This window comes from Schistocerca cancellata, chromosome 5 (genome assembly GCF_023864275.1).
Source record: "Schistocerca cancellata isolate TAMUIC-IGC-003103 chromosome 5, iqSchCanc2.1, whole genome shotgun sequence".
NCBI lineage: Eukaryota > Metazoa > Arthropoda > Insecta > Orthoptera > Acrididae > Schistocerca > Schistocerca cancellata.
This window is the reverse complement of record NC_064630.1, coordinates 407,758,222-407,784,017: the sequence shown is the minus strand read 5'-3', so window position 1 is coordinate 407,784,017 and position 25,796 is coordinate 407,758,222. Positions and strand designations below refer to the sequence as shown.

Below are 25,796 nucleotides of genomic sequence, written 5' to 3'. Positions count from 1 at the left end.
AAGATGACCAATGCCTAACAGTCCTTAGGGCAGGCTGTTCCAACTCACACACCTGCTGCAGAGCAGGAGGGTGGGCACAGCCACAGGACAAGCAGGGGTGTACAAACGGCTGACACATGATCGGCCTTGTAACTCAGATGGCCAGGAGTGGACAAGCAGGTCACACTTGTGCAGACTGCATGCGGTCGGGCTGTCTGGCTGTCTGGCAGGTTGCCTACACCACCTGCTCCTACTCACGGTTGAATTGAAGGGTGCTCACAGGCTCTCCCATGCCCATTATGGCAGCATTGGAACAGTGTGTCTTAGGGTTTTCAGTATTTGGCAGAATTACTTTAGAAGAAAGATTGCATTATTAATAAACAATTGGAGAGAACATACTGACAGTATAAAAAGTAAGTTTGAGAAATCTGCCATTGCAGAACATAGTCATGCCTACTGATGAAATATTATTTGGCAACACTAGAATTTGTGGGCACACACCTCACATTAATAGAATGCAGCCATCAGATGGAGTAGAGATGGAGAAAACAACACAAATGGCACAATAATCCTGTTAGAAACCTAAATCTCATATCACTGTTGTAACTGGTAACTGAAGAGGTGAATGAACTTATTGTAGTTATGGTGATTGACTTTAATTCAACCTTCTTGTGGAAACCTTGGGACTGGTAGCTGGAAAACTTTTAGTAATGGTTATAAAAGCCTAAATCAATATAGGGGTGTGTCTGGGATAAAAACTTGGAGTTTGCTTTCCTGACATTGAGGACAGTATTAATGGTTCTTCAAAGCTTGAATTTTAACTCTGATTTGACATAAATTATGAACCAAGAACTTTAATTTAAAGGTTGCTGTCACAAAAGTCTTTGTAATCGCATACAGGTTTTATTTACCAGATTCTACATCAATATGATACATGAAATTAAAATATCTCTTTAATAACAAAGAGGAAATAAATAAATTTATAGATGACTGTGACTGATTTGTGAGGAATGAATGTTGTGTGTTATAGGTTTAGGTATTCCTCAGGTGAAGTGTGCAGAATTCCAGATGCTATCTTCATCAGATTTCCAGTCTCACCTGGAGTAACGAAAACGCTGTGCTGTGTTGAACATGCAAGTCAGGTTTTATAGCCAAGTTACAGCCTACTGTTAGACACTGGATTTACAGGCAGACTTAGGAAGTCAATACTTTGCAATTGTAATAGCATGCAAGATTATAAATATAGTAAAATTCATTGCACCCATCTCTTATCAGGCAAAGAGGAACTAAAAGGTGGTAAATAAATAAAACATATTCAATGGTTCACTTATTATTCAGAATACACGCAAGTAAATATTAATTTTGTTTCACCTGGATAAATCGTTCAAAAATTATAACATTATTCCTAAGCTACAGACAGCAAATCTAAGTAAAGGTGAAGAAGTGATGGCAATTGAAAAATCACTGTTTTTGGAGAGGTTTTATGAAAATGTTTGTGATGTTTATAGGCGTAACACCATTATACCATGATAAAAAATCTCTGCAAAAAAGAATAGAAATGATTTCTAATTTTTTTGGAGTGATAAAACAGGGATGTAGGGATCTATTAGGTTTGCAAATAATAAAATGAAAATTATTTGCAGTTCCAGTGCAATCTTGGGATAATTAGATCAGTTATTGTAATTATGTTTCAGTCAGTGTAACACAGGCTTAATATTCAAGGCTCTGACATTCTGTGTGGGAAAAGTGCAATTCAAACTCCCATTCATTCAGCTTGACTTATCTTCCTTATAGTTTCCTAAAGTCACATAAGACGAATGCTCTAGTAGTGGCATGGCTGTTTTCACCACTGTCATTGTATAAATGAAATTTTGCTTCATAAAAGCTTTAGCATTTATGGAGCATTAAAGTCTGACGTACACTCCTTGTAATTACTTTACATGTTGAAGGATAAGTAACTGGTGGTCAGGTGAATTTATGTGAAATGTTATATGAATTATGTTAAAATGAAGTATCAGATTTGAAACATAGATGCTATACACATTTGGCTTCTATCCATGGCATTCAGCTTACAGAATATCTGAACAAAGTGGAAAAAGTATCTGTAGGTACAACAGTATCACTGTATTTACATTTTTTATCACAGTCAGTTTAGTTTCTTGTAAAGTATAACCACTCTTTTAAATGTTAATTATACTGCTGCCCCATTTAATAATATATGTGTTTTAAACTGGTCAGCGTATATAAATGCAGATTAAATATTAAATGAACATGATTATCTTCTTTGCACACTTTGTCATAACTGAAAGAGAAAAAACCAGCCCCTATGAAGTGGTATCTTTTTAATGTAGGGCTTTGATGTCTTGTATACAATCTTGATACTAATCATGAATAGAGAATTATTTTGGTATCTGAGCTGTACAGTCACATAGTGATGTGTCATACTTGAATGTATGAATAGTAAAAGAGACTTCTCATCATCTTCTGAAATGAAGAAAATAAACTTATTTGCAGAGAGAGTTCAACATTTTGTTGTTTACTAGCTGTAAAATAAGCTCCTGAATTATTACAGAAGAAGTAGAACAAGTTGGAGGTAATTCATGTAATGCTACATTTCCCATTTTTGTTAATAGTATCATTAGTTCCATTTTTTGTGTCAGTGCATCTTTGAAAACAATGGAAACAGAAAGAAATTCTTAACTGATTGTGTGAATGCATAATTACACGATTTCAATGCATGAAAAAAATGTGTGACTGTTATGTCTTTCCTTAAAGCACACAGGCTGTGTTACTCTTTAAATGCTATTCTTTAAATTATTAGAGTACTTTAACAACAAAGACTAGTACCAAAACATTGGGAAACCCCTATTATATCCAAACCAACAAGGGTGTATGAAAACCCTGTATTAACAAAAGGTGCAAAATAGTTCCTGGCAGTATTAGTATTATAGTTGGCTACACTTGACAATTTTTCATTAAGTGCAACTATCACCATGTCCTGTGATGTTAAACTTGCAACTTAAAACAATGTTTTTCCTGTTGTTAGGGGTACAGGGCTCTGTAAAGAGACATTCTGAGAGTATGAAACAGTATAAACAACTTGTAAATTCAGTAAAGTGACAGATGAATGGAAACAAAATGAGAGAAAAAAGAAATTCATCAATATAGTGTTCAGTATGAATATTTTTGAGCTCTTATGTTCAGAATTTCAGATGATAGTACCATAAATATGGTATGGAAAGTTCTGAGGGGCCAATAATTTAGAAGTCAAACTAACAAACCATCAAATAGTAGAGGCATTCAGCTATTGACGTGCACATAAACAAGACTGAAACATTTGCCAGCTTTCAGACAAATCTTTTTTGAGCTAGACCATGCATGTGCGTTTCCTGCCTCCCCTCCCCCTACTCCCTCCCCCCCTTCCCAAAGACCTGTATAGCTATATTGTGCTGACTAGATACTCAACGCCATGACTGCAGTTCTGCAGGTAGACTGGGGTGAGGGGTTGTGTTGTGAAAAGTGGCCGCAGAAGGGAAAAGAGACAGGTAGTAGGAGGGAAGGTTGAGGAATGGTGGATTATAGCTTGGGGAGAGGCCCCTTGGACACAAGATAGGAATGCAGAGGTGAGATGCAGAAGGTGCGCAGGATAGGAATCCAGCACGCCAGCACCATCATAGTGATGTAGAGGAAGATGATAAGGAGTAGTAGATTGGGAAGAGTGGACAGAACAGAGGAAGTGGAGACTGTGAGAAAGATTGTGTGGGTGCAGGTTGAGTGAAGTTTGAGTCCTGGCACAGGGTGAAGGTGAGTGGTGTAGTGAGTTAACGGAGATTGCGGTCAAAAGTATTATGGGAAAGAACGTGTGGCATGGGTTGTGAAGCGGCCATTGAAATGGAGTGCTATATGCTCAGCAGTGTGTCCTGCTACTGGATCAAGTTTGCTTTTGGCCACAGTTTGGTAGTGGCCATTCATTCAGGTGGACAGTTAGTTGGTGGCCACATCCACATAAAATACTATGTAGATATTTTGCAGCAGGTTTGGTATATGACATGGCTTCTATGTCACAACTGCCCTAAATCCCTTCCTATATGTGTCATCTCCCTGTGGAAGACCCAAGCACAAGACCTGTCTGATTCACCCACTGAGGTCGTGTCACAAGCTCCTGTCCAATGAGAGGCAGGACCACCTGTGAAAGCAGTCATGTCATATACCAACTCTGCTGCAATTTCTGCACAGTATTTTATGTGGGCATGACCACCAGCCAACTGTACATCCTAATGAATGGCCACTGCAAAATTGTGGCCAAGAGAAGAATTGACCACCCAGTTGTGGAACAAGGTGCTGAGCACAACATCCTCTGTTTCAGTGGCTGCTTCACAACGTGGGCTGTCTGGGTCTTCTCCTCCCCTCCCTCTCCCCCTCTCCCACCGCCTTCCCCTCCTCCTAGCATCAGGTTTTCTGAACTATGTAGACAGGAGGTATCCTTCGAATGCATCCTTTATCCTCTTAATCCTCACTCTCCTTCACTCTACATTGGGGCCCAAACATTAGGCATTTGCACCTGAGTCATCAGGTATTCTTGGTCAATCCTTCTTCCCACTGGCCGCTTTCTTTGTCCCCTTGCCCTCTATTTTCAACCAATCCCTTACCTCGGTCTGCCTGCAGAAGTACTATCCCAGCGTTGTATGTTCAGTTAGCACAATGTGGCTTTTCAGGCGGTTGTGTGTGTGTGTGTGTGTGTGTGTGTGTGTGTGTGTGTGTGTGTGTGTATACACATCACTCAACTCAACTCCTCTACTATTCATTTACTTGTTACCTTAATTTCATGCATTTTGTCATATTTCAATTTCACAATTTTTTTTGACCTATCCTCCCACTAGCTGTGTGTAATCCAAAGCCTGAAATTTTAATGATGTATGAATCTTTACTGATTATCATATGAGTTAGAAGTTTATGAACTGTGCATTTATTTTATTTCCTGTGTAGTTTTTAAAATAAAGTTGTTTTATTTCCTTGGTATTTATAATTAACAGTCTGCTGATTCCTCCGTGTGTGTAATTCTAATATTGAATTTGCAGTATTGTGTTTTAAAGAATTGAGTTTTTCTGAACTGGCTATTCCCCGTAAACCTTGGCTGACTACACTTTGATAAATGCATGATTTTTTTTTGATATACAACTAATCTGTGTTGTCTTTTGTGTGTTGTATCTATGACAGGTGCCTGGATAGTAATTTTCCTCCTGAAAATCCCATCGCTTGTCATTACTCCAACAAACTTAATGACACTTTTGTCGTAGAATGTTGTAAGCAATCTGATATGTGTAACAGAGATTTGAAACCAACTCTCAATAACAACAAAGAAACAGGTAGGTATAAACAGGTCTTTGGTGTGTAGTGTGCCACTACACTGGATTTTACTGTATTGCAAAACTTGTTGTGCCTCTTGTATGTTACTGCCTGTATTTTGACTTCAATACACGTAATAAATCATTCAGCAAACATTGCACTTTCCAGTATTTCTAAAGAATGGAATCATGAAATGACCAAAAGTTGTTGCATATTTGTTTAGTCATGCACAACCAATTCTCCTTAAACTACCAAGTTATGGTTTAACACCACATCAGGTTAAAGGAAGATTCATTGTTATCAAATATATAATTGTTTTCAGTTGCAGCACCTGTCAGATGTACATGCATCTATTATCTTATACATTTTTCATCAGTCACCAGGTACAAAAATTTACAGTACATTTACAGCATTCATCTTACAATCTCTAGACAGTTTACTAAACCCTGCAGTGATATGTCAATTTTTGCACATGGTGACTGATGAAAATTATATAATGTAACAGGTGCATATGTATGTGATACATGTTGCAGCTGAAGACTGTTATGTATTTGATGGCAGGGAACCTTGCTTTAATCTGATGGGGTGTTAATCAACAACTTAACCAAAATCAGTTGCGTGCGTATAAATATACATTGGAGCAGCTTCTGGCAGCTACATGATGTCATTCTTTAAATATGTTGAAGCTGTGCAGCACTTTTTACAGAAAACTGTTCTAATGTTTGCTTCAAATTAGTGAAATGTAAATAATTTTGGGCATGAACTATTTCATAACTTCAAGAAATCTTTGCCAACCCTCTATTTTTTTATTAGAAAAATATAGCATATATCATCTTAGTTATTGTTGTTGCCTTTGTTAAATAATCCTTCACAGAAGACCAGTAATGATATAGAAAGGATTTGGAAATGTGAACTTATTGTCATAATTTCTGTGTTATGTAGTGCAGTTTCAAGATTTCAAATGTCTTACCAATGACTTGATTTTCTGACTTTCGTTCTTCATACACACTGCATTCATGTCTTCCTGCTGTCATCAAATCTCCCCTGTTAAACTTAGACACAGAATTTTATTCAAATTGAAAGTCATAAATGAATATTGGTGACACTTGAAACAAATAACGAGTACCTACTTTCCAAGCAGCAAGACAGGAGGCACTTCTGCTGGGCTGACAGCCATATAAATAAAAAGACAAGTCGAAACTTTTACTTTCAGAGTTTCTAAAAAATATTCAACAACAACAACAACAAAAAAAGCAGAAAGATGGGAGGTAGTAAAAAGAAAGGAAAAGATGCAAAGATTTTGAAGAGAAGGAAAAACGTTCCAAAAAGTGGACTGGTGGGTGTTAGAATAATTACAGATGTGATCAAAAGTTAGCCACAAAAATTGAAACCCTGGAAATTAGCATAAATTGTGGATAGATGTATCTGAAAATCGAGTATATGTTGGAAAACCAATTTTCAGTGCTAGGATTATGGAGGAGTGGTATTGAAAGGAGTGAAATAAATTATGTAACAAGTACTTACATGGATCAATATGAAGTAGTACAGAGTGTTACTCACTACATACAGGAAGCATTGTATGGCAGACAGACATAGTTAAAAGAGCATTAAAAAGCTATTGGACGGAGTCCTCCTCCAGATGTGGAAGAACAAACAAACAAACACACACACACACACACACACACACACACACACACACACACACACACGCCGGCCGTGCGGTTCTAGGCACTTCAGTCTGGGACCACGTGACCGCTATGGTCGCAGTTTCGAATTCTGCCTTGGGCATGGGTGTGTGTGATGTCCTTAGGTTAGTTAGGTTTACATAGTTCTAAGTTCTAGGGAACTGATGACCACAGATGTTAAGTCCCATAGTGCTCAGAGCCATTTGAACCATTTTTGAAAACACACACACACACACACACACACACACACACACACGCAAACACATACAGAACTGTTGTTACATTCCATCCTGGATTTTCCATTGTTTGATTCCAACACACATGTATGTTCAAACCTCCAACACACATGTACGTTCAAACACACACAGCTCACAAACACATCACCCTGTTGTCTGTGGGCACTAAAGCCTGACTGCAAGGGATAGTGATCTTGATTGGGGTGGGTATTGGTGATACAGAACAGGCATGACACAAGGAGGGTGAGGGATAGCGGGGTAGAGTGGGGAAAGATGCTGTAGTGCTGCCTGTGTGTGTGTGTGTGTGTGTGTGTGTGTGTGTGTGTGTGTGTGTGTGTGAGCGCGCGCGCAGGGATGTGGCAGGTGTAAGATGTTGGGCTGCTGGGTGCAACATTGGGAGGTTGTGCTGCAAGTAGGGAGGAAGTGGAGAAGAGAGAAGCAGGAAGGTCTATGTAGATGCATGACAGGAGGGGGGGGGGGGGGGTTTGAGGGGACAGACGGCACGTTTGAGGCTGTAGTGGGAGCAAGGAAGGTGGTGTGAACAGGGATTAGTGAAGGTTGGGGCTCATGGCCAAGCCAGTGTCGGTAGTCACAATACAGATGGTAGAAGTTGTGGAGCAGGTGCTGAACTCAAGAACACCTTTTTGGGTGGCATGCTCAGCAATTGGTTGTCCAACTGTATCGTGGCCACAGTATGGCAATTTTCCAATGGCCATTTATGCAGACCGACAGATTCTTTGTGGTCATACCCATGTAGAATGGGTCACAGTGTTTGCAGTTATGTTGGTAGCCCATGTGGCCACTTCTGCAGATAGCCCTGCCTTTGATAGGGTAGGAGATGCCTGTGTCAGAACTGTAGTAGAGATGGTACTGGGAGGATGTGTGGGACAGGCCTTGCATCAATGTCTGTTACTGAAATTTGTACCATGGGACAAGGGATTGAGAGCAGGGATAGAATAGGGACAGACAAGTATATTGCATAGCTTGAATGGGCTGCAGAGTACTGCTGTTGGAGGAGGTGGGGAGAATATTTCTCATTTCAGTGTACAATGAGAGTTAGTGTAAACCCTGGCAGATAACATGGTCTAGTTGCTCCAGTCACAAGGGTGGCACTCCTTTATGGCTGGTCAGTGGTTATACGGGGGTTGGTACATGACTGGGGAGACAAAGTGCAGGAGATCTGTTCTTGGACAGCATAAGGAGAGTAATTTTGGTCTGTGAAGACCACAGTAATTCCCTCTCCAAGTATGCTGAGCATCTCATTGAGACCTTCACAGATGGAAATTACCCTCTTCACCTTGTCAAGAAACATATCTCCTGTGCCATGTCTTTCCTGTTATGTACCATCACTCCACTGGCCAGCCACAAAGAAGTGCCCCTTGTGATTCAGTAGTACCCAGCTGACCCACATTCTTCTCCAGTGTTTTGCCTACTTCATGTCGTGCCTGGAAGTGAGAAATATCCTCCTCAATCTCCTTCCCACCCTTCCCTCAGTGATATTTTGCCACCTGCTCAACATACATAACATCTTTGTCCATCACTATTCCATGCTTGCTCCAAACCTCTTGCCTCATGGCTCATATCACCGTAAAGGCCTAGATGCCAGACTTTCCCATAGATCCTCCCACTACCATCTACTCCAGCCCTGTCACAGGCATCTTCTACCCCATTGAAGGCAGGACTACCTGTGAATGTCGCCATGTACTTTGGAATGACCACAATTAAGCTTTCTCTCTGTATTAGGGCCACTGCCAAACTGTGGTCAAGAGACTACTGTACCACAGTCAGCAAACTTGATGCCCAACATGATGTGCTTGACTCCAACAACTGATTCACAGCCTGTGCCCTCTGGAGCCTTCCTACCAACAGCTTTTCTGAATTGTGCAGGATGGAAATCTCCGTACAATGTATGCTTCCTTCCTGTGACCTATTTGGTTTCTGTTTTTGTTAGTCCTTGTCCCCATCTGTCTCTGTCCTCTTTCCTGCTTCCACTCCAGTCTCACACATACCTTCTTCCCAATATTGCACATGCATAGACCTTTCACCTTCTCTCCTTCACTCCTCTTCTCCCCTCTTTCCCTGCCCCAACTCCAGTCCTACACATGCCCTTTGCCACCCACCTCCCACCCCCACTATCCGTGCCAGCCATGATCTTGCCCACTGTATTCAGACCTTTGTGCCCAAAGATGACACGGCCATGTGTGTGTGAGTTGTTTGTATATGAATGGGAGTGTGTTTTTCTATATCTGGAAGAGGACCATGTTCAATAGCTTAGTCTACTTTTAATGTACTTTTAAATGTGCCTGTCTGGTGCTCGATCCCTCCTCTTTGTGTTGAGTAACAGTATATCCTACTTCATATTGTTGTTATTCCATCCCAAATTTTCTGTTATTTGATTGTAATTATGTGCATGTTATATATATTTTACACTGTCCCACAGTGGGATATTACATGTTGTTGGTTAGTTGTTTGGCTGTCCAGATTATTTATTGTGCCACAGTTGTATAAAACTTTGTTATTTTCAGTACAGTTTGTCTAAGGCCTATTAAAAAGTCATGCAGCAGTTACCAGTTGCTAAATTCTTGTCTAAGTAAGTTCTTTTGGTTACCTTTGCAACCTCTTGAGCAGTATTCATTGTATGTGCCAAACACAGTTTCTCGTAAGGTGTTGTTTAATGACTGGAAAGTGAATATCAGTTGGGCTGAGATTAGTGACTGTAGTGCACAAGAGAAAATGTAGGCCAGCACCAGGTGGAATCATGCTGTTGGCAGCATGAGATCTTATACTGTTGTGTTACAAAATTGTACCCCTAGACAGCAAGATGGTTTTATTTAAGTCTGTGTTTCAGCTGATTGTAAATTTGAATATGATTTGAGAATTATCATGTTCACTTTTAAGTGTGTAGTTCTAAGTCTTAGTCATTCCAAAAGAAAATTGGTGTTCCTAAATGGTCATTGTGCTCAAAGGCTAACCAGTTTCACTTAAGGGGATTACCACTTTTCACACCTTTTTAACTTTTTGTATTTGATTTATGGCAGATAATCGAATTGCGTTGCCAAGGAAGCCATTACCTAACCATTAATATAGAGTAAGTTCTTCACAAGCATTCCACCTGTCACTCTTTCGGTTAGAGAACCAGCTGACATGTCACCTATATTGCTAACACTGTGTAAAACTATGTTATTCCATGTGAAATGTGCTGTGATCATATGTAATGTGGTGTATTGAAAAATGAGTTGGAATGCCCTTTGGTGGTTTTCCATTGCTGCAGTTTCAAATACTGCAATGTTGTTGGTAATCACAACTACATCTTCAATCTCCTGAGCAGTGGCACATTCATGTAAATTTTTGTCCAGTTTTCAGTGAGTAAGGATGTACAGATGTTTGAGGTAAACATGTAGAGCTGATGACAACCACTTTTCTGATGTCTGACTTCAGCAAGATAGTAGTTTAAAGCTGCATCATTATCATCATCATCATCAGTAGTGTAAAGCTGTCTGTGAAAAATATAAGTATTTTAAGCAGTTACTAATCTTCATAAGTTCTAAATTGGCCATAAGTAATTTTTAGGACGTTCAAAATATAAATGCTACTGTGTCTTTTAAAGAACTAAATGAATAGTTTCCTAATAACCCAGTTCCACATTTAAATATATGGACACAGATTGGCAATAAGACAATGATGTTGATACAGTTCTCAGAACAATCAGTTTGCTGAATCTGCAACTGAAAAAGAAATATATGAAGTAGGAGCCTCTGTTCAGTTCATAGAACATATTTATATGACAGTAATGGAAATTCCTAGATGGAAAACTACGTAATATAAGAGTCAGGCAACCACTTATACATAGAGGAACGGTGCTACTGCTAACTGTTTTCTATTACATGATTCATGTACCATGCACCAATCCTCTATAGGTAAATATTTATATTTTTATATTACAAGTAGACTATGAATTTCAAGAATTTCAACTAATATTGATTTCCCGTGTACAAAAGTATGGCAAAGAATTCATCAATGTGGCTCATGCCCTTTCCATCACCTACTGTAGAAAACTTTCACTGGGTATGTAACCTTTTAACTGAAATCTTAATTGTTGTCTATTCATACCACCTATATTCCGCAACAGTTTATATGGCAAAAATTCCATCCATGCTATTTTGAGGCACATTTTCAACACTGCTTCCTTGCAAATATCTGGTTCAGTATGACTGACAGTTAGTGAATTGAAATGATTGTTATTCCTAATTGTATGACATGGCTCACATATGAAGAATTCCTGCAATGGGACTTGTCATGGTTATTGGAAAAAATATTTGGTTACAAGACTAGGCATGTTCTTTCTGCATGGTTGAGTTCCCTACACATTTCATCCATTGGATAATACAAAAACAACCAGATATATTATACATCAGTGAATGTGGGGTAACTGAAAGTCAGATATTTAATCTGATATATATCCTCTCCCAATAGAAATATCACATTAAAGTACAACAGAAGCACTATTAAAAAGTTTTATTATAAGCAGAGTATATGTCCCACAGGTAATACCACTGACTTTATCATAACACAATCAATAACTTCCAAAGAAACAAACTTGGGTCTTCTTGAAAGAGGTGATCATCAACAAAAGCAGCTTCAGAGTTCCACGAAGTTAAAGTTCAAAAGTATGACCAAATTAAAGTCTGAAGGGTAACATAAAGTTTCCCATTTACGTGAACAAGTTAAGTTCTGAAATAGGAACCAGAAGTTAAAGGCCAGAGTCTTAGGCAGATGTTAATGAACAAAAGTTGTAATGGCATCACAAGATTTAGAGTTTCTTGGGGTCATACTTTGCTGATGAAGTCCTGACAAGAGAACCAGAAAATTTTCTAAATTTGTGCAAATACTACTGGCACCAGCTCCAACACTTCAATTTAGTGCAGTAGTAGTGAAGCAGAGTATATCAAGGCCTCCCTGTGTGGCACTATTCCATTGATGAAGTCTGGTCCCTGGTGAAAGGCATCTGTGTTGCAGTGAATGATGTCCTGGTGAAATCTTTTCAAGGCTGCTCACTGTGCTGGAACTGACTTTTGGAGCCAGAGTGTGAGCCTAAATAACTGCCTCATGGAAGTAGAGAATAATTTGATCTGCCTGCCCTGATTGTAGCTGCACTTGCATCTCAGTATGCTGACATGGCCACTGGTGTCTTCCTCTCTTGGTCTGGTGGTGCAGCTCACCGGTTTGAGTTGTCGTGGCGTCTGGTCTGGTGACACGCGTATTGTGGTACTGCTGCTATGACGTACAGGGTGTTTCAAAATGAATATACAGGTTTTAAAGCTTTGCAGCAGTTATTACATTTAACTTACTCACCACACAGAGTGAATAGGTGAGTTCTTGCCAAGCCTTGATCAGTGTGTCTGGAGCAATTGCTGGAACAATGCTGTTTCTAAAGTCAGGTAGATCAGCTGGTGGCAGAGGCACATACATACGAGTGTTTATGAACACCCAAAGGTAAAAATCGCATCGCATCAGTCCGTGTGTGAACGCTGAGGTTATGCAAAACAAACTTTGTCACCTGACCCCTTGCAGCCAATCCAGCAGTCAGGTACAATGTCGCTTAACCAATCGCATACTCAATTATGCCAGTGAGGTAGCACACAATCTTGTTGCCAAATGAAGTTCTGTGGTTCAGCTTCTTCCAATTGAGGAAAGAGCTATAGTTCTATTGCATCAAGATAAGAAATGCCTCTTACAGTTGCTTCACCAAAAAAGAGGGTGGTATATGGCAACCACATTTCCAATTATCTGAATTGATGATTCATCACTGAAGACAACATGATGCAGAAAATCTTCATCGTCATGCATAAAGATTTCGTCTGCAAAGTTGGCACGTAAACCACAGTATGTGGCTATAGAGCTGGTACCGGCTGCAAACGATTTGGACGGAGTTGTAAGCGTGTCCTCAAAAGGTCTCCAAACTGACATCACTGGAACTGCTAATTGATGACTAAGTTCCGAACTTATTTCTTGGTGTTAGTGTAAAAGACTGTCACTCATTCAACTTGCTATTCAGTCACTCTTCCCTTTGTGCACAGGTATACAAAGAAAACTGTTTGAATTGCTCTTTCATTTGATGTATTATTTATAATTGTAAGTTGAATGTAGTAAATTCTAGAAAGCCTTAAAACCCATATAATGATATTGAAACAGCCTATATATGTTGTGCATGTAGCTGTTAGCACCTGCTGTTCATGTCACCACAGCAAAAATACTATATATTAACCAGTTATTCCTGTAGATCTAAATATAAAGAAGCTGGTATCCTTATACATATCAGAACAGGAAAGCTCTTAAAGATTTGTACCATAAAGGTGTGAGATGACCCATAGTTAAAGAAAAGTCTTTAAAATTGCTGGTGCAGTGACCAATGACAAGAGTATTTTGTGTGTACAGGTCACCAGGTGACAAAATCTTTCTGGAAAAAATGCTATCTTACTACACATGAATATGAATAGAAACATTGTTAAATGTGGAGATTTCAATATTGATATAGGAAAAGGGTCAAAAATAAGACAAGATTTTGAAGAATTGTTAAGTCAGTATAGCATTCATGCAACATTATCTGTACCACTTCTCAAAGCTAAACAGTTATTGACAGCATTATTGCTACTGTTAGTAGATGTGACAGTTGGTTTCATGTAGTTCAGATAGAAATATTTGCTCATCGTTGACGGCTGATCTGCCATTGCAGAAGTAATGACATAGTATCATAATCAAAATGAACAACCAGAGAAATCAGGATTATCAGTGAGCAAAATATTAACATATTTGGAACAATATTAAATGGGGAAATGTGGAATGAAACCCAACAGGTACAGAATAAAAATGAAAAGTGTATAGCTTTTATTACAAAATTAAATATCCAGTCTGAGCTGCTAGAGATGCCAGTCATTTGTGCATGGGGTGTGCTTGCTTGTGTGAATTTTGATAGAAACTATATCATAACAGTCTTTTCACTAAGACAGTCTGCAACTCAAAGTATCATCTTAATGGTGAGCAGAAATCTTTTCTTTTCCTTATATTATTGATATTCCAACCAGGAGTTTCCATTGTTTTGTTGTAATGTAGCATTTCCCGAAGCATAAAGACAAGAGAAGCTGCAGGATGTAATATAGTGGGTTACCAGTGAAATTTGAACAACACAGGAAGCTGCAGGGTCTGAGATGGATGGGTTAAGTTGTAAACTGTAAAACATTACGGAAGTGCTACAGAAAAATTATGAGATAGATAAAAGCAAGAGCTGTTAACACCACCATAATGAACTAAAAAGCAAGATAAACACAGCCTAGGTATAGATAATATTGAAAGAATGGGAAAAGATTGACCAAATAAAGAAACAGAAGAGAAGCTGTGTGTGAGGTGGGTGCCACAATTGCTTGGGCTACCAAAAGTGTGCCTGGTGCACTATTTCATAACAGTGTCTGATGATGTTTAATAGCAACCCACAAAACTTTTTGTGTCAATTTGTGATTGTTGATGAAATCTGGATCCATCTTTATTCATGAGAGTCGAAATGGCAGTCAAAACAATGGATAAAGTCTGGTGAAAATGTTCTGAAGAAGTCAAAGGACATTTTGTCAGGTGTGGTCACTGTTTTTTGGGATTTCCAAGGAATAGTCCTCATAGATTACTTGGAAAAATTCAGAACTGTAACTGGACCCTATTATGCTTCGTTGTTGGATCGTTGGAAACTTGCGCTGGCTGAAAAAAGACCAAGGTTGGCACTTAAAAATGTGCTCTTTCACCAGAATAGTGCACCATCCCACACATCAGCAATAACAATGGAAAAGGTGCATGACTTGGACTTTGAGTTGGCTCTTCATCCACCCTATTCACCCGACGTAGTCCCAAGTTGCTTCTACCTGTTTCCTAACTTGAAACTTTGGATTGCTGGGTAGAAATTTCCATCAGATGGGGAAATGATAGCTGCAGTCAATGAGTATTTTGCCGAGTTTGACGGAACCTACTTTTTAAATGGGGTGAAAAAGCTGAAGAGTCACTGAACCAAGTGTATGTCCCTCAAAGGAGACTAAGTCAAGTAGTAAAGTGAGTTGTTTATGGAACAAACATTTTTTCTTCAAAATATATTGTGTTGGGTAGTTAAAACATCTACTCACCAAGCAGCAACAGTAGAACAGACATATGAAAGGTATAACAGTTTTCAGGCTTTTGGAGCCAGAGGCTCCTTCTTTTGGCAGAAGGGTTGAAGGGGAAGAAAGAGGGGGGAAGGAAAGAGACTGGGGAGGTTTAGGAAAAGGGGTAGAGTTCGGAAAAATCACCCAGAACCTTGGTCAGGGGAGACATAGCGGAATGGGATGAGAAGGAAAGACTGATTGTTGGAGTTGGCACAGGACAAGATTTGAAAACCTGATAGCTGAGAGGTGGAAGATGGGGTAATATACAAGACAGAGGTTACTGCTAAAACATCATGCATAGTTAATAAGAGCAGAAAGCTAAGTCCGTTGTATGTGATAGAGGTGGGAGGGAGATGACAGAAAATAGACAAGTCAGAAAATGAAAGCTGTAGAAAACTAAAAGAGTGTGGAGAAAGGAATAGTTACAGTGAAGAAATGCTGAGACCAAAGAAATCAATTAAATTAAGGCCAGGTGGGTGGTGAGAACCAAGAACATATTGAAGTGACAGTTCCCACCTATGGAGTTCTGGAAAACAGATGTCTGGTGGAAGAATCCAGATGGCAAGTGTGGTGAAACAGACACCGAGTTCATGACTGTCATGTTGTACAGAATTCTCTGCAACAGGATATTGTGTGTTGCCAGTATACATCCTCTGCATATGCCCATTCATCCTAAGTGATAAGTTAGAGTCGTCATGTCGATGTAAAAGGCCTCGACATTCAAAGTGACCATATTTATTTAGATGCAGACTCTTTACAGCAATACACTATTATTCTAACCTCAGCCTTCACTGGACATAATTACCCCACCAGCCTAATTCAAAAGCAGTGTTTCCGGGCCATCACATCCAATCCTTGTGCTGCTGGTCCCTCCAAAAACCAACATAGGAGTACACCATTTGTTACTCAGTATTATCCTGGTCTTCTTTGTATTAATCAGCTACTTCCACAAGTCTATGGCTTACTAAAATCATGCCCTGAAGAAATAAGGTTTATTGTGTCCATCACACCTAGAATAGCTTTTTGTCATCCTCCCAATCTCTGCAATATCCTTCGTAGACCCTATGCTCCTTCTGCAACCATCTCCCTACCCTGTGGCTTCTACCTTTGTGACTGTCCCTGCTGTAAGACTTGCTCTATGCATCCTCCTACCACCACCTATACCAGCCCTATAGCAGGCAAAACATGTACTATCAAAGGGAGAGCCACCTGCGGAACAACACATCATGTACCAGCTGTTGTGTAAACACATTTTACATCGGTATGACTACCACCAAGTTATCAGTAAGGATAAATAGGCATAGCAGAGGGTGTAAACTGGCAACACACAATATCCTGTTGCAGAGCATGCTTTACAACAGGAAAGTCATGACCTCAGTGCCTGTTTCACCATACATGCCATTTAGACTCTTCCTCCAGACACCTGTTTCATTAGCACACTGGACTCACATTCAGGAGGGTGATGATTCAAACCCACATCCGGCCATCCTGATTTAGGTTTTCCATGAGTTCCCTAAATTGCTTCAGGCAAATGCTGGAATGGTGCCTTTGAAAGGGCATAGCTGACTTTCTTCCCCGTCCTTCCCTAATCCGATGGGGCTGATGACTTTCTGCTTGATCCTCTCCCCTACATCAGCCACCAACTAACATCTGTTATGCAGAACTGTGTTGGTGGGAACTGGTGTTGCAACATGTCCTTGGTTCTTGACATCCACTTGGCCTTAATTTACTGTAATTTCTTTGGTCTCAGCATTACTTCAAAGTAACTTTCCTTTGTTCAGTGCCTTTTAATTTTCTACATCTTTTATTTTCTGCCCCGTCTATTTTTCACTGTCCCCCTCTCACTCTGTCACATGCAATGAACTTAGGTTTTCGCTCTTGTTAACTCGTGCATGATGCTATAACAGGAATCACTGTCTTGCATATTACCCTACCTTCCACCTTTAGCCTCTTAGGTTTTCAAATCTTGTCCCCAACGATCAGTATTTCCTTCTCATCCCGTCTGGTAAGTGCCCCCCTGACCTGGGGTTCTGGGTGACTTTTCCTAACTCTACCCCTTTTCCTAAACCTCATTAGCCCTTTCTCTTCGCCCTTTCTCCTTCCTATCAACCCTTGTGCCAGAACCCTCTAGCTCCAAAATCTTACAAACTGTAATACCTTTTGTATGTGTGTTCTCCTGCTGCCACTTGACGAGTAGATTTTTTTATCCATTCAATTACATTATATTTTCGAAAATAGATTATTTTCATAGAAACAGTTTTTTTGACCAGATTTATCAATGGACAGGTAAATTTCAAGAATTTGAAAATAATGGCTGACTGTGGTTTGATTCCAGATTTAAAATTAAACACTTTAAGTAACTTCCTTTGTGAATCATGTCAGTTTGTTCAAGTTCACAGGAAGTGATTTAGATCAGATTTGCTAACTTGTGCCTATACTCCAAGAGAATTTGTTCATGCTGATGTGTTTGAAAAGTTGCTACTTACATCGTTAGCTGTGGTCGACTATTTTACTGCTTTTTATAGATGATTGTACTAAATATTGATTTGTATATTTTGTTAAGAACAAAAGTGATTTTCCTCCTGTATTCCTAGAGTTTCAACAGCTTGAACAGTTGATGGATATGCAGACAGAGAATAGGTTAAAAGATTCAGGACTGACAGTGGGACAGAGTTCGTTAATGATGAACCTCGTAATCACTTCAAGAAAACCAGCATCATCTGTGAAATTAATTCACTATATACACCAGAGCAGAATAGTAGAGCTGAATGTGATATCAGATGAAGAATGCAAACTGCTGTTTGATTCAGGTCATCTACACACACTTTGGGCAGAAGTGGTCAACATGTCAGTCTATATATTAAACTGTTGTCTTTGTATGTATGTTTGTCAAAAGATACCTGATGAGGAATGGTTTGGGAAGGAAACATCATTAAAGCACAATGAGGAGGTTTGGAGCCAAATATTTCTTGTACACTCCCAAACAGTTTTGACCCCACGTCATAGCAGGTCGAAGATGCTAATGTTTGGTTAAGTAACAGTTTTAGGGTGTATGATGCAATAACAGAGAAAATAATTGTTTCATAAGATGTGGTTTTCAATGAAAATACCTCAAGGTATCACAAAGAATTCAGGAGCAGAAATGTTAATTTATGAATACAACTTCCCAACACAACCAGAAGAAGATAAAATTCAACAGTGTTTGGAAAATTGAGTTGTAGTTGCAAAAGATCAAGGTGATACTGAGAAGGCTTCTCAGTCAGAAATGAATCTTAGGAAGTGCAATGAACCCTCCAGTTCATTTCAAAAATTATGGGGCTTGCGCAGCAATCATTAATGAACCACAAACTTTCAACCAGATGATGGCATCCATAGAGTCTGAGAAGTGATATGACGCACTGGAAGATGAAACTTTTATCATTGGAAATGAATAATAGCTGGGACTTACTAGATCTAACTCCATATTGTCAACCTGTCGGTCATAAATGAGGTTACAAAATTAAATGTCAACCAGATTGTAGTATAACTGAGGTATAAAGCTAGAGCATGTACAAAAGGATATTCCGAGAGAACTTGTCTTGATTTTGGAGAAACTTTTTCCACCTGCTGTTAGTTTAGGTATAAATCAATTTCTATTCTTCTAGATTTGGCTGCAGTGTGGATACGAACATGGAGGAATTTGATGTTAATGCTGACTTTCTCAGCAGTGATTTGCAATAAGATATTTTCATAGAACAGCCTGAAGATTTCATCAACGATACGCAACATTAGTTGGCAAGTTAAAGAAAAGCCTTCATAACTGAAGCAGTCTCTTTGATGTTGAAATCAAAGATTTGTTCAGTTTATAAAGTTTTTTGGTTTCAAGGAGCTTTATTGAGACAGTCATGTGTTTTATGCTCAAGTTGGTAGTCATCAAGTGTTTTTGGCTATTTTTGTTGATGATGGGGCTAATTCTGAGTAAATCAATCACAGTTATAAATAAAATACTTAAAAAATTCATTATTCATTTTGAAATTATGGTTGATGATCCCATTTATTTTGTAGGATTGGAAATCAGGCAAAAAATGTGATACTAATGAATTTTTCATCAGTCAAGAGGACTATATTAGTCGCCTCTTAGAAAAATTCAGCATGAACAGCAGTAATTCCCATGCACACAAGCTGGTTACAGTTTACAGCTACACTTGGGACAGTGCCCAGATAATGAAAACAAGAAATATACGGAAAATGTTCCATTTTACAAGCCTGAAGGAGGGTTGATGTTTCCTGCTACAGTGACAAGACCTGATGCCTGGTGTAATGTTTTCTTTCCGTCAAGTAAATCAGTTTCTCAAGAACCTTGGATCTGAGCATTGGACTACTGTTAAACACAACTTGAAATATCTTCAAGATGCAAGAGACAAAGGTATAAATACAGTGGGACCATCTTAAGCCACATGTTTACCCAGATTCTGGTTTCACTGGAGATATTGATATTCACCATTCAAGAAGAAGTTACATCGGCATATTAATTAGTGGACCTGTTACCTAGAAATCTCATAGGCAAAAATGTGATGCAAAATCTGCAATAGAAGCTGAATACATTGCAACATCCAACACAGCTGCTGAAATAGTGTGGCTTCGCACATCTTCCAGGAGCTTGGTATCAGCATGGAACAGTCAGCTCAACTCTTTGTGGACAATCAGAGTGCTTTGCAATTATTGCAAAATAATGAGCAATACAAAAGGACTACACTCATAGGCATAAAGTTTCATTACATTTGTGAAAAGATAAATGATAATTCTATTCTTGCAGCCTATGTCAAGATCTTTTGGCAGAAATGTTTACAAAAGCAATTACCAAACAAAAGTTTGAAACTAATTGTAGATCATTATCACCTGTGTCTTTATAATCAGAAAATCAGGGTAGGAGTGTTACGTACTGCGGCTTGTTGCACTGATTATCTTGTGATGTCTGTGTGCAGATGGACAGTAGTACATATGGCGTTTTTATATCTTTGCCACTCCTGACTGATACATTTTGTTTATCCCTTTGCATACTAATTTATGTTGTGACCATTGTTAATGGAATCTGTTCTATGTTATGTGTTTAAAGTGCCTTCTCGTTTATGCAAGTAATAAAACATATTTACTCCAAACTGTAATAACTTAATTACAGTCTGTCTAACATTCTGAAACATGCAGAAACTACTTCAAAAATCTAGGCATCTTAACTTCCACATCTTTGTACACACATAAAACAATAATATAAGTCACAAAAGGTAGTTTTGTATGGATTACTAACGCTAGTGTACACACCCACAATACAGGAAGGAAGAACAATATAAAAAACATACCATACCAACTGACAGTGCTGGAAAAAGGACCTTAGTATTTAGGTATCAAGCTACTAAAAGCTGAGAAGTCTGTGTAAAAACCTGTAGGATAGGAGACATGAGAAGACTATGCTTCCAAAGAAATTGTTAATGGAATCTGTTCTATGTTATGTGTTTAAAGTGCCTTCTCCTTTATGCAAGTAATAAAACATATTTACTCCAAACTGTAACAACTTAATTACAGTCTGTCTAACATTCTGAAACATGCAGAAACTACTTCAAAAATCTAGGCATCTTAACTTCCACATCTTCGTACACACATAAAACAATAATACAAGTCACAAAAGGTAGTTTTGTATTGATTACTAACGCTAGTGTACACACCCACAATACAGGAAAGAAGTACAATATAAAAAACATACCCGACCAACTGACAGTGCTGGAAAAAGGACCTTAGTATTTAGGTATCAAGCTACTAAAAACTGAGAAGTCTGTGTAAAAACCTGTGGGATAGGAGACATGAGAAGACTATCCTTCCAAAGGAACTTGGAGACTATCTGCTGAATCAGTGATGTTGGAAAGTGCAATAAAAATGATTGTTCTTTTGGAAATAAATGATAATGAATGTTTTCTGTTTTTGGTATGTCCCATGTTACATGTATGTTTATTGTGCACAATGTAATATCACAGAATCAAATAAAATTCAGTTCTGTTATGTAAACCAAATTCTCCCTGTGTGAGGAATCAGGCACATGGACTATGTTCAGAGACCACCAAGATTTCTGGACCTACCTACATTAGCTTTTTGTCTGCGGAGATGTTGAAATGGGAACTTCACAAGAAATTAACAAACATGAGTCACAAATTAGGTACTTGCTTTTTGAACGCTGCTATCTGTTTAAAATTGTATGGAGACATTGTCAGTAATGTTGTATGTAATGTAGCAAAGAGAGCAAAGTGATGCATTGAAGTACATGGAGGATTATTTGCATAATGAAAATGTTGATAAGTATTTGTATTTTTGCTACAATAATATCTCCCAGAAAGTGGTTTAAGTGCTTATGATCCTTCTTGGTGTGATTTCAGTTATACATAACATTCTGCATGTCATAACACTACAACCACTGAGAAATGGATGTGGATTTATATGAGCTCTTAATTCTCGATAATAATTTCACCATGAACATTACCTGTCCTCTCAAAAAATTATTTATATATTGGTGACTGAACATGATAGTGAGACAAGTATACAGTCTGTCTGGAAAGTTTGTATAGTAGGTGAATACAAATGGACATAGGGATGTATAAATACATCTTTCACTCAGAGGTCTACATAATTCTTGTCCCTTCCTCCCTTCCCTTCCATTTCATGTACGTATATAAGCTTTGCTTCATTTGAGTAGTCTTGCTTAGTGATGCCTATCAGATGATAGGTCTCTACCTTTTGAATATCAGTGGTTTACCCATATGACACCCCCTGAAGACTCTTTTAAGTTTCTGCAAAAGAAGTGTCTAAATTGGTTGAGGTAAGAGTTTGTACGTCAAATGTAAATTTTCTGTTTACAATGAAGTGGCAGTTGAAAACATGATGTGCATCATTTTCATCATTTGAGCTGTTCCAATTCTTGGGTCTATTGTTTTATAGATGGTTCATGTTTGGTGCACCATGTTTAGTTAACAGTGATGAATGTTACCAAACAGAATAATTTGGTCATAGAATGAAGGCTTTTATGATCGGATGACATAGCTGCTGATAAACCTTTCGTGATTTGAGGTCATGGTCCAAGAAACTCTTCTGTTCCTGATGTTTCATCCAGGACTGCGCTGGGCATCCTCAGAGGCACTCCTGTGCAGCTCTGAGGATACCCAGTGCAGTCCTGGATGAAACATCAGGAACAGAAGAGTTTCTTGGACCATGACCACACATCCCGAAAGGTTTATTAGCAGCTAGAGTAATCTGTGCCGTTTTGATAAAATTTGCACAACCATTCATCAGCAGATTTTTTGTTTTTAAATGAGGAAATATGGTACTAATGTCTCCCACAATCTTAGTTTGCCAAAACAATAATAGCATCAACAACAGTTTTGCTGATGCACAACTTATCTTCACCAAGGCAGTCTATGTTAATCTTGGAGAGACGTCCATTCTTTTGGTCACTGTCCCTAGCAAACAAAATTGTTTATACTATTCATGTACAGTCATCTGCAGTCTTATGTTCACTTTGTGATTTCAGGTGTTTTGATGCAGTTTTTCCAAGTTTGAACCAAACCATGATTATTGCATGCTGCTCCATTTTCGGACAATGACAGACACAAAACACGTTGGGAGGTGTGAGCTATATTTCTCTTTGGTTTTGATTTCCAAATGTATTATGAAATCAAGATTACTGAACCTTCTGCCAATGGATATTGTATTGGTGAAAACTTTGCATTTGTTGTCAGTTTGCATTTTATTTAGATTGTTTGAACAAAAGCAGTATATTGCACCTAAATTTCTCCTTGTGTATTACCAATTTGTACTGAATAATTTGTCATAACCCAACGGGGGTCGCAATATACTTCATTGAACCGGTCAGTCGAAAAGGAAACAGTGGGATATTTCAGGTCTGACGATTCCTTGGCACATTAGTGGCTTCGTGGAAGCGAATAAGTCAGTGACAGTGTCCAGTTCTAGCTGAGGTTTATCAGGTCTCTATGGTTGAAGACCCCCCCCCGCCTCGTCCTTGCTCGCATAATCCATGGACCTTGCCATTAGTGGGCAGGCTTGTGTGCCTCAGTGATACAGGTAGTTGCAGTTGCAACCACAAGGAGGGGTATCTGTTGAAAGGCCCAACAAATGTGTGGTTCCTGAAGAGGGGCAGCAGCCTTTTCAGTAGTTGCAGGGGCAACAGTCCGAGTGAATTGAGTGAATGACTGATCTGGCCTTGTAACATCAACCAAAATGGCCTTGCTGTGCTATTACTGTGAACAGCTGATAGCAAGGGGAAACTACAGCTATAATTTTTTCTGAGGGCATGGAGCTCTACTGTATAGTTAAATGATAAGGTGGAGACTACTCAGGAGGATGTTGTTATCAGGAGAAAGAAAACTGGTGTTCTACATATTGAAGTGTGGAATGTCAGATGCATTAATTGGGCAGGTAGGTTAGAAAATTTAGAAAAGGAAATGGATAGCTTGAAGTTAGATATGATGGGAGTTAGTGAAGTTCAGTGGCAGGAGAAAGTTTGGTCGCAGGAGGAATAGGACCTCTGATCAGGTGAAGACAGCGTTACAAATACAAAATGGAATAGGGTAATGCAGGAGTGCGTTCAATAATGAATATAAAAAAAACCGGTGGGGATGAATGCATTATTGTAGCCAAGCCCACACACATCACGGTAGTACAAGTTTATATGCCAACTAGCTCTGTGGATGATGAAGGGATTGAAGAAATGCAAGATGAGATAAAAGAAGTTATTCAGATAGTTAAGGGGGATGAAAATTTAATAATCATGGGGGACTGGAATTCAATAGTAGGAAAATAGAGAGAAGGAAAAGTAATAGGTGAATGTGGACTAGAGGAAAGGAATGAATGAGGCAGCTGCCTTGCAGAATTTTGCACAGAGCATAATTTAATCATAGCTAATACTTGGTTTAAAACTCATGAAAGAAGGTTGTATATGTGGAAGAAGTCTGGAGACACCAGAAGGTTTCAGATTATTATATAATGGCAAGACAAAGATTTTGGAACCAGGTTTTTAATTGTAAGGTATTTTCAGGGGCAGATTTGATCTCTGACCACAGTTTATTGGTTACAAACTTTAGATTAAAACTGAAGAAACTGTAAAAAAGGTAGGAATTTAAGGAGATGGGACCTGGATAAACTGAAAGAACCAGAGGTTGTAGGGAGTTTCAGAGGGAGTATAAGGGGATGATTGACAAGAACATGGGAAAGGAATACAGTAGAAGAAGAATGGTTTGCTTTGAGACATGAAATTTTGAAGGTAGCAGAGGATCAGTTAGATAAAAAGATGAGGGCTAGTAGAAACCCTTGGGTAACAGAACAGATATTGAATTTAATTGATGAAAGGAGAGACTATAAAAATGCAGAAAAAGAAGCAGATGAAAGGGAATACAAACATAAAAAAAAATGAGATTGACAGGAAGTGCAAAACCACTAAGCAGGAATGGCTAGAGGATAAATGTAAAGATCAGAAGGGGATATAGTTGAAGATGAGATGGAAGGTATGTTACCGCCTGAAGAATTTGACAGAGCACTGAAAGATGTTGGTTGAAACAGGGCCCTGGGAGTAGACAACATTCCATTAGAACTACTGATAGCCTTTGGAGAGCCAGCCATGACAAAAGTCTTTCATCTGGTGAGCAAGATGTAAGTCCAGGGAGAAGAAATAATAACTTTGAGGTTTGCTGATGACATTGTAATTCTTTCAGAGACAGCAAAGGACTTGCAAGACCAGTTGAATGGAATGGACAGTGTCTTGAAAGGAGGATATAAGATGAACATCAACAAAAGCAAAATGAGGATAATGGAATGTAGTCGAATTAAATCAGGTGATACTGAGAGAATTAGATTAGGAAATGAGACACTTAAAGTAGTTGGTGAGTTTTGCTATTTGGGGAGGAAAAGAACTGATGACGGTTAAAGTAGGAAGGATATAAAATGTAGACTGGCTATGGCAGGGAAAGCTTTTCTGAAGAAGAGAAGTTTGTTAACATAAAGTATATAGATTTAAGTGTATGGAAGTCTTTTCTGAAAGTATTTGTGTGGAGTGTAGACATGTATGGAAGTGAAACATGGACGATAACTATTTTAGACAGGAAGAGAATAGAAGCTTTCAAAATGTTGTGCTTCATAAGAATGCTGAAAATTAGATGGGTAGATCACGTAACTTATGATTAGGTACTGAATAGAATTGGAGAGAACAGGAATTTGTGGCACAAGGGGTCAGTTGGTAGGACATGTTCTGAGGCATCAAGGGATCACCAACTTAGAATTGGAGGGAAGCGTGGAGGATAAAAATCATAGAGGGAGGCGAAGAGATGAATACAATAAGGATG

At 38.8% G+C, this 25,796-nt stretch overlaps 1 protein-coding gene across 6 annotated transcripts in view; it reads left to right on the top strand.

Moving 5' to 3' along the window:
* The window catches only part of LOC126187317 (TGF-beta receptor type-1), a 168,199-nt gene that overhangs the window by 65,114 nt on the left and 77,289 nt on the right, over nucleotides 1–25,796 (top strand). For 3 of the 6 annotated variants that reach the window (XM_049928322.1, XM_049928321.1, XM_049928326.1), the window contains exon 3: nucleotides 5,197–5,345. The exons of the other annotated variants lie outside the window; for them this stretch is intronic. In XM_049928322.1, the coding sequence (XP_049784279.1) occupies nucleotides 5,197–5,345 (149 nt within the window). The remainder of the gene's footprint in view (nucleotides 1–5,196; nucleotides 5,346–25,796) is intronic. 6 annotated transcript variants of the gene reach the window in all.